The sequence below is a fragment of the Curcuma longa genome, chromosome 7 (genome assembly GCF_044706935.1).
Source record: "Curcuma longa cultivar G26 ecotype Majalengka, Jawa Barat chromosome 7, ITB_CL_G26_1.1, whole genome shotgun sequence".
In the NCBI taxonomy this organism is placed as follows: Eukaryota; Viridiplantae; Streptophyta; class Magnoliopsida; order Zingiberales; family Zingiberaceae; genus Curcuma; species Curcuma longa.
The window spans coordinates 1,874,845-1,884,084 of NC_133867.1; the positions used below are offsets into that span (position 1 = coordinate 1,874,845).

General features: G+C 34.6%; 1 protein-coding gene across 1 annotated transcript; it reads right to left on the minus strand.

The window, feature by feature from the left end:
* Positions 1-7,380: 7,380 nt before the first annotated feature.
* Positions 7,381-8,380, minus strand: LOC141831330 (uncharacterized). The gene is made up of 5 exons (XM_074718689.1): positions 8,269-8,380; positions 8,036-8,184; positions 7,906-7,957; positions 7,733-7,834; positions 7,381-7,661 (listed from the first exon to the last, which is right to left on the minus strand). Exons 1-5 carry the CDS (start codon positions 8,378-8,380, stop codon positions 7,381-7,383), a joined length of 696 nt encoding a protein of 231 aa, XP_074574790.1.
* Positions 8,381-9,240: the final 860 nt, after the last annotated feature.

A 9,240-nucleotide genomic window follows, 5' to 3' on the forward strand; every position in this document is an offset into this window, starting at 1 on the left:
AGGTAAATGAAGATCAAGAAGGTCGACGACCAAAGATCAAGCGAGGAAGTCCAAAAGGTGAGCTCTTGGCATGAGAAAGTCCTTATAGGGTAAGGCAAATGAAGATCAAGAAGGTCGACAACCAAAGACTTGATCAAGCGAGGAAAGAACTCGGTAAAATCTTATTTCAGCTACTATATTCTGAAGACAGTCGACTGATTTGGTAAGGTCAGTCGACTAGCACGCCTGGTACACTGCGTTAGCCGACTGAAACACACGACAGTCGAGTCGGATTCCTTGATCAGTCGACTGAGGTTGGAGATCAGTCGATTGAGGTTGTCTCAAAAGCAGGCAAAAGAGAATCGACTCGACTGGGATTTTGCTTCAGTCGACTGTCAATGAACAGAAGCTTAAACGACTCGACTGATCATCCACATCAGTCGACTGAGATAAGATCAGTCGACTGATGGAAAAAGTTAGTCGACTGAAGTTTAAATTCTGACAAAAATCAAACGTGACTTCAACAGTTCAGTAGCCGTTTTCTGAGTTTGACTAAATCAGTCGACTGGCATGGTAAAATCAGTCGACTGATGACATAAAAACTGAACATGTTTAAATGGTGAAGAGCTACTTGTGGAGGAAGGATTCAACATTGTTTATGCTCCAAGTGCTTATGCTCTAGTGATCAAGAAACCTGCTGGTGTTCATCTACAAAGCTTGGAGCAACCTCTTGAAAAAGAAGAAACATTCTCATCACTTTTGTGTAATATCTTTACTCTTCTTCTTCCTTGTATTGTTTGTATACAATTTGTAATCTGTTGTAAGAAGGTTTCTCCGCCTTCGGGGTTTGTCCGAGAAGGAGAAGATATAGTGGAAGAGTGAGCTGAGTGAAGATCCTTGGATTAGTTACCTCAAGGAGGCGGATACCAAATAAATCCTTCACGTTAACATTGTTGATCAGTTGAGAGGGTGTGTAGCGAGGATTCTTCATTGACGAAAGTTCAAGCTTGATCAAGTGAAGCTATTCAACCTCCCCCCCCCCCCCCCCCCTCTAGCTCACAAGGTCCTAACACGTGGAATATACAAATTCTGCTTTTTGTTGCTTGGAGCAAATGCAATGTCACAAATTCCATGTAAAGATGATTCACGTGTGGACGATGTCAAGCTATCAGATTGAAATGCAATAGTTTAGGTAACTTAACTTAAGATAGATTGCTTTTGATGCTTTTTTAGTGGAGAAGACTTGTTATTAAAGGTTGTATATGTTTTGGGGATATTGAAGGTTGTATATATTTTGGGGATTGAAGAAGGTTTTGTGTTGGTGGTATATTGTGGAGACGTGGAGTAACATGTTAATGAGATAAATTAATATTTTGTAATGAATATGAATATTATGTGTTAAGTTAGTAATGGAATATGTTATGAATATAAATTAGTTTTGTATAGTGAAGTGTGAAATATATTCACAAGTAGTTAATAACCATTTCTAACATCCAAGTTTTTGCTTTCTACAAGTCATATTTCCGAATCAATTCAAGATCGCCTCCATAGAAAACATTCACAAGTGGTTAATAACCGCTTCTAAAGGTATGCATTAGAAGCGGCTGAGTGGGCTAAACCACCGGTTAGTTTTACAATTTCGATTGTCCTTAACACCGCCAACATCTGATGGTTGGAAAACCGATTCAATAGGTTTAGCAAATAATTAATTCATTTGAATCTTTTCACTATAAAATATCATTTCAATCTTGACTTATTTGATATATTATTCTTCTGCAAAAAGATCGAATCCATCATCTTAGTGGCCCCACATGATCCGGCCCCACAATCTATGAGGAACTTGATATATTATTCAATCATTAAATATATTGATCAAATATTAAAATTCATCCAAACTTAATCAACTTTAATTAGGAGTCCATTTCACTTTATACAATGGGATCTTGAAAACAACACTACTATATTTTAAAATACTCGTACTCCTTTTTATAAAAAAAATGATAAATTTCAGTCAGTCTCATAGACTCAATCCCTTGGGATGGTCGGTCCGGTCACACGAAAATTTTTTACTGACCACCAAAATAAATCGGAAAGCGTATACGGTCGTACTCCTTTTTATAGTCTTCAAGTGCTGTTGTTAAGAGTTTTTATCATTAAATTCTTGCAAGGTTTCTTTTTTACTTCATCTTTCTTTTCCATTTTTAATCACTTTTATGATTAAATTTGTAAGAAGTGACTATGATCTAAGTCAGATAAAGGTGTCAGAAATTTGTTAAATACCTTTGGTTGTATTATTTTTATCTTTGTTATGATAACTTTATTTAAATTTTATTTTGCAAAAGTAGTCAATTCCTTTAAAATTTATACATGTGTAGATTCATTTAGGTGAAAGTAATTATTTTATCTGGTATCAATTTTTGTGCCTACTATTAAATTTAGATTAAGTTAAAACAAACAATTAACCATCCCTCATGGTACTTAAGTCGTTTTTCGCAGCAGATCCCTACGTATTCAAATTCAATTCTAGTAGTCAATGGCCGTGAATCATGGATCAAGAATTGAATGAGTCAAGAGTTTAGAAGTCTAGTGGTCCAAATGGTATTCTTATATTGATTAATAATAAGTATTGTAAAAAATTTTAAATGTAATTATTTATTTCTTTTTAAGTTTGACTTATTATTATTATTATTATTATTATTATTATTATTATTATTATATTATTATTATTATTATTATATCACTGCAACGAATGCTAATTTAATTTGACCTACTATATATTATGTTAACCACATAACATGACATTCTTTTTCCCCTTTAACATTTCAAATTACAAGTATAGTTATCAATTTGAATTGGACCGGTCAAGTTGATTCGTCTCATCAAATAATTTAGGTGAATTGGATTCAAATTTTATTAATCTATTTTAAGATGGGTTGACTCGTCTAGGCTTGCGATCCATGTGAGTTGGCTCGCGACGGACTTGGATTGGCCTACGGGTTGAGAAAGTTTATTAATTTATTTTAAATTTTAAAATTAAAATAGAAAACTTAATAAATTAGTGAGCTTGATCCGTCTAAATTACAATTCAAATTTAAAAATTTTAACTTCATCAATTTAAATTATAATTCAAATTTTTAATATTTTTAATATTTTTTGATAGATCTCGTAGGTTGGCCCGTCTAATCCGCAACCCGTCTTGGGTTGGATTGGGTTAGATTTCTCAACCCACCAAGTTAGTGGATTGGCCCGCTCCGTTCCTGCCATATGATGAATTTTTAATGGATTAATCTGCCCTGCTATGGATTGATCCGTTTGACAACTCTAATTACAAAGGACTAGTATTTAATTTTAAAAGATTGAATTTCTCAATTAGTCTAACTGTCTCGCATAAGGTGCTCCCACCAACATTTAAAATTTAATGACCATTATGAATGGACCTACATGATGATAAATGGCCATGCATGCTCATTCAATGCTAATATAATAACTAACCATACAATACAACTCAACATTTTGATTCCCCTCAAAATAACTCCTACTTGGAGTGAAAGAAGGTGGATTGAAAAACCTCCAAATTCGATGTAAGATGATTCACAAACATGGGAGTAGGACCCCTTGGGTGTATTTTGATGTCACTTTCTCTTCCCGGCCCCTAAGTTTCTACAAGCAAAGGTGCTTGGAGCAAACAATCTCCATCCAATTTAATTGCCCTCTCAAAGCTTTTATAGAAGACACCATCAATGCTATCAACCTATTACACTAACATGTTAGCCATGAAAGGAAGTTATCACTGGTTTAGACGACAAATTGAGCTCTTTAGTAACCAAAGATGTTGGATTTTATTTTGCTATTCAATGGATTTACATGTTATTTTGTAACACACGAGTTTATGCAATTATGAAATAAACTCACTAAATGATATAATTAATATTAATTGTAAATTTATGTTATTAGATGTGAGTTTACATATGTAAAATTTATTAACCCGTTCTGTTATTAATGATGAGTTGATAACAAAATCAGATCCATTATTATATATAGGATGTGGTCTCTAAAGGATTGGGTAATTTTGATATCTCTTTACTCCCCATTGGTGAGAAGAGTACAACGTTGTCATTCAAATCCCTACAAAAGATCCACATTCATCGTAGGATCATTGGATTTCGTGGATGATGCAAAGACGATAATAATTCCATTACATTTAGGTTCATAGTCTACTTTCACTTATTTTATTTTTTATTATAATTTTAATGTTACTAAATCCTGTAAATGTTCTAGCAGCATTAAATATTGTCGATTAATGGTCAAATAAAGGTCATTATTGTCTTCGCCTGCCCGACTTGAAACACAAGTAGTCAAGTGGTTGTTTCGCCTGAGTGATTATGGATTTATCATTAACGTCTAACAATTTAAGATTGTTCATTAATGCGTCAGTTACACTCTTAATTAAGTAAAAAATAATTAATCCATTTGGCAAAACATTGACTTATTCACTTGATCAATTTTTTTCCCAATCGGGCTGACATTCAACATGAGAAAGTCACATTCACACACAAAATACATAACCTAAGTTTAGTGTAATCTAGATCCTAAATCTACATCCTTTGCGAATATATGTGAGAGAGAATTTCTCATCCATACATATTCACAATATTAAGTGTTGTGATTCATTATAAATCAACTTTTATACCTCCAAACTTCTAATATGGATTAAACTTACCTACATATTGGAGCTCCTTTTCCCTCCATTTTCATTCACATTTTTTTTCAACATTTTATGCTAGAAAATAAAAACACTTCCTTTATATGTATATCTTTAATTTCAGTCATTCAAATTTAGTATTGTTCACTGATCTACCATAAGAGTCATTCAAATTTAGTATTGTTCAATGATCTACCATAAGACACGTGTTAAAATTATAAATCCAAGACCATGTCATTAATCAAAATCAACTTTTTTAAAATTTCTCGGTCAACTTTAACTGATCAAAAAAGAGGAACTAAGGGGGCGTTTGGTTTGATGTTTTTCTGTTTTCATTTTCTATTTTCTTAGGAAGATGTTGTTTGTTTTATATTTTCTAATCTTATTTTCTGAAAAATGAAAAGTCATTTTCTAGGAAAATAGAAAATGATAATATATCATTTTCTAGTTAGAAAATGGAAACGATGGAAAATACAAAAATGCGGGGTGGAAAATGAGAATACGCAGGCCTTATTAATCTGCGATTTTTTTTCTCCACGAACTTAACTCTTTCTTCCTTCCGATCTTCCGCCGCTATTCTCCCCCCGACACAACTCTTTCTTCCTTCCCCATCGCGATCTTCCACCGCGTGCTCCTCCTCCTCTCCTCTTTCTCCTCCGTCGCGGCATCTGCTACCGACCCCTGCGGAGCTCTTCCGTGCGTACTGCTCTTTTGCCGCGTGCTCCTCCTCTACTCTTCCTCCTCCGTCGCAACATCTTCCTCCTCCGCCCAGCAGACAACGGTCAGTTCTCCTCTGCCATCTGATTCCATGTTTGTGAGTATTTTCTAGGGTTTGGTTGTTCGATGGTCCAATTGTTTGATCCCAAAATTCATCCGTAGATGTTTTTTTTAAAAATTTTGTTTATCTATGTTAATCAAATCTCTATCAATGGTGCTCCTGATCATGAGAGGCAGCTCATTCTCTCTTCAATTTTTCTGAGTTTTTTCCACTTACTCCTTTCCTTCTTCAATCTACACCTACACCACGGAGTAAATAGACCTGTTTATCAAACGACGCCAATACCATAGGGCAACTTATTTTAGGTTTATAAGGCAACATTTGGGGCTGACCACATGTGGCACCCCCATAAGAACAAATAGTTTTTATTTGAGCTATATTCATTCGGCTAAAAATTCTTTTCTAATTGAAAATATTTTTGTTAGTTTCAACATTCAGTGTTTGTACCATTCAGGACTTCAGATATACTGTATCATATATTCGAATTTCCTTTTTTAAATTTTATAAGTGAACGTCGAATCATAATTTAGAAGATTTTGTTATATCTCTTTATTTTATCCTATTTATTTAATATGCATTTATTTATCAAATAAATTGTTAAAATTAGTGAATTTTCCTTTTGGTGTAGTGGCATGCTACATACTAGTTCACAGAGATGGGGTGTGCGTTCATTCCATGGTTTCAAATTTTAATGCATTGTATTTTTACCACAATAATAGATAACTTGAATACTTGTTGTTAATTGAGTGTGTCATAATGCATAAAATGGGGCATAGTTTTCTCCTCAGATCAGATGTATATATTTTTCTCTGGAGCATCAGGTGCTTGAGTTTTGTGCAATATGGGAGCTAACAATCAAAATAGTAATACGTGTAATATTCCTAAAAAATTATTTTTTTTATAAATAAAAATTTATTTTATTTATAATTTTTCATATTAACAAACCAAACGTATTTTTCAGTTTTCTTTTCTAGAAAATAGAAAATAGTATATCATACCAAACACATTTTCTGTTTTCTAAAACTAGATCAAAAAATAGAAAAACAGAAATAGAAAATAGAAAATAAAAAAAAAATTTCCAAACCAAACGCCTCCTAAAATTCTCAACTGTTTCTACTATTTTTCTTTCTTTTAAGTTTATAATACCTAGTATAGTCGGAGCACCTATAATACATAGCATATAAAATAAATGATTATTTAAATAATAATATATACTCATTTGTAATCCTAATATTTAGTTCGACTTTAAAAAATATATAATATTCAAATTTGATTTAAAATTAAAAAATATAAATAAATTTAGTTCAAATTCAATTCTAAATAAAACATGAACTCGAGTTCCGTAAGAGCTATTTGAATCTATGAGAACAGATGGATCTAAACAGTAAAAAAAAAATTATATAGATATTTTATAATTTATAATTTGGCATCCAGAATAATTGATTATTTTATCTTTCTCTTTGTTCATTTTGATTTTTGGTGCTTAATCCAATGCTTCCGCATCTAAAACTCAGTCCCTCTCCTGGATCCTTGATTATAAGCGAGATGATTTAAATTTAATTTTAATTTTAATTATTCAAATTTTAATTTAAATATATTTAAATTAAAAATATATAAAATATAATAAAAAATTATAAAAGTCGGTTCTTGTTCAATTTGTGAGTGACTCATAAACAATTAAGCAAAATATTATTAGTTGGAGTTTAAATTTGGCATGTTCAAGTTCAACTTAAGTTCGATAATATATTTTTCAAGCAAGCTCTTAAAGCTCCCGAGCCGGCTCATGTGATTCATATTAAGAAATATACATAGTGAAGGAGATTAATGTACAACTATATATATATTTATATATCCACAATTAACTTTTGCTTTTTAATTTTTTTTTTTTTTGCTATTATACAATTCCCGCACAGATGAAATGTCACCCTTTGGTCCTTATGATCGTTATCGTCCCCCTTCCTCGCGTTTGAATCCTGGTGAGGCTGACCACGGCCTTGCCGGAGAGCCCCGGTCCCGCCGGCGACACCACACACGGTCCACCCGCAAACTCCCCCACCGGGTGCCGGACCGGCCGCCTCGGCCGCATGAAAATTCGCGCGTTGATGTCGGCCAGAGTCACGTCTCCCTCCAGTCCACCCGGCTTCACCACTGCAAACGGGTACGCAACGCTCTTTTTATTCCCGCATCCCCTTCTCTCGCTAACTAAACAGTTAAAGCAGAGTCACATTAGCACTCCTAATCACTGTTACTTATAACTACGACTCATTAATCACCTTCCGAAGTGAGTGGTTTTGGTTTGGAATTCGAATCCGAGGTATCCTTTCGCTGCAGCCCTCTGGAGAATTGCAGTGACTTCTCGTAGGAGGAAGAAGAACCTTGAGACAAGTTCGTCGAAAAGAATTAACCAAGCGCACTCTAAATACATGATCAATTAAGTCAATTATACCTGGTTGATCAGTTGGCAAGAGATCTCCAAAACAACTCGAATCCCAGAACCCCTTAATGAAAAGACGTTGACTGAGCGTCAGTAATTAATGATTTCTCGTACTGTGTGATCGGAAATAGTAGGTGGCTACCTGGAGAAGATCCTGCGGCTCGCCGGGGGAGCGCCGAGCAGGGCACGGCGAAGTCAGGCGGCGCCGCTTGCTCCGGAGGCTCCATTCGGCCACGGCATCCTGCAAGTAGCCGGTGGAGGCCTGCGACGATGACGCTGGAGACTCCACTACTGCATACATGCGCCACCGTGATTGACGAAGAATTAATAATATCAAGCAATTAAGCAACGCACGCAAACGATTGAATTGCTAACCCAAAGGCATGAGTTGTCGATGGAGATCATCTGCAGATCCAGAGGTGTGTGGATCCCAATCACAATCCCAAGGCCGGGGAGGGAATAGAAAATAGTTGTCCATGGCCATCATGTTTCAAGAACATACAGCACACAAGCCTGCGCTCTGCTCTCTGCTCTCTGCTCTTGTGAAACTTTCACAGGCTCACTTGCTGGTTAAATAGGAAGAAGCTTTTGGGAAAAAGACTGCCTACTAAATAATTACGAGGCATCGCCCGGTCAATGGAAGAGGGAAAGTGAAAAAAGTTGAAAAACAATATTCAAAGAGGCCAGCCAAAACAAAAGCAATTAAAGGTCTAGGTTTTGCCTCTTTCTCGTGATTCGTTATGTTGTTCTTTTTCTCTTTTTTCAACCATGTTAAATTAGTACTTATTATTGATCTAAAGTCTACGATCCCAATTGTGCAGCAAATTTTATTAGTAATTCGAGTTTGGTGTGACATTAAAGTTACAATTAATGCCCTACAAACTGGTATTAGTTCAGATCACCATATTGAATTTAGGAATGCAAGTTATTTGAAGGAGAAATTGTGATGGCCCTGTTTCGTGAGGTTAGGTATAAACATTTATAATTCTTCACGCCTTGTTTTAAAAACCAAAACCAATTCAGGTGAGGTTAGGTATAAACTTTAAAACTTGTTTTATTTTATTTTTTTGACCAAAATATAATAAATTGAAAACCTTTAGGAATTAATGGTCTCACATTTAAAGCTTCAGGAATTATTAGAGGGCAGTAGAACAATTGATAGCTATTGGAACTTGAAATCGCGTAGATATATATTACTTTAAAAAGTAAAGCAAATTACTAGATTTTGTCCTCACCTGGCAGCACTTTGATTTGATAGAGGATCTAATGCTCTAAAGCAATAGTAATACGTGAACTAGCAACTCCATCGCATCATTAATTATACGCCTACGATTATTCTTCTTCTTT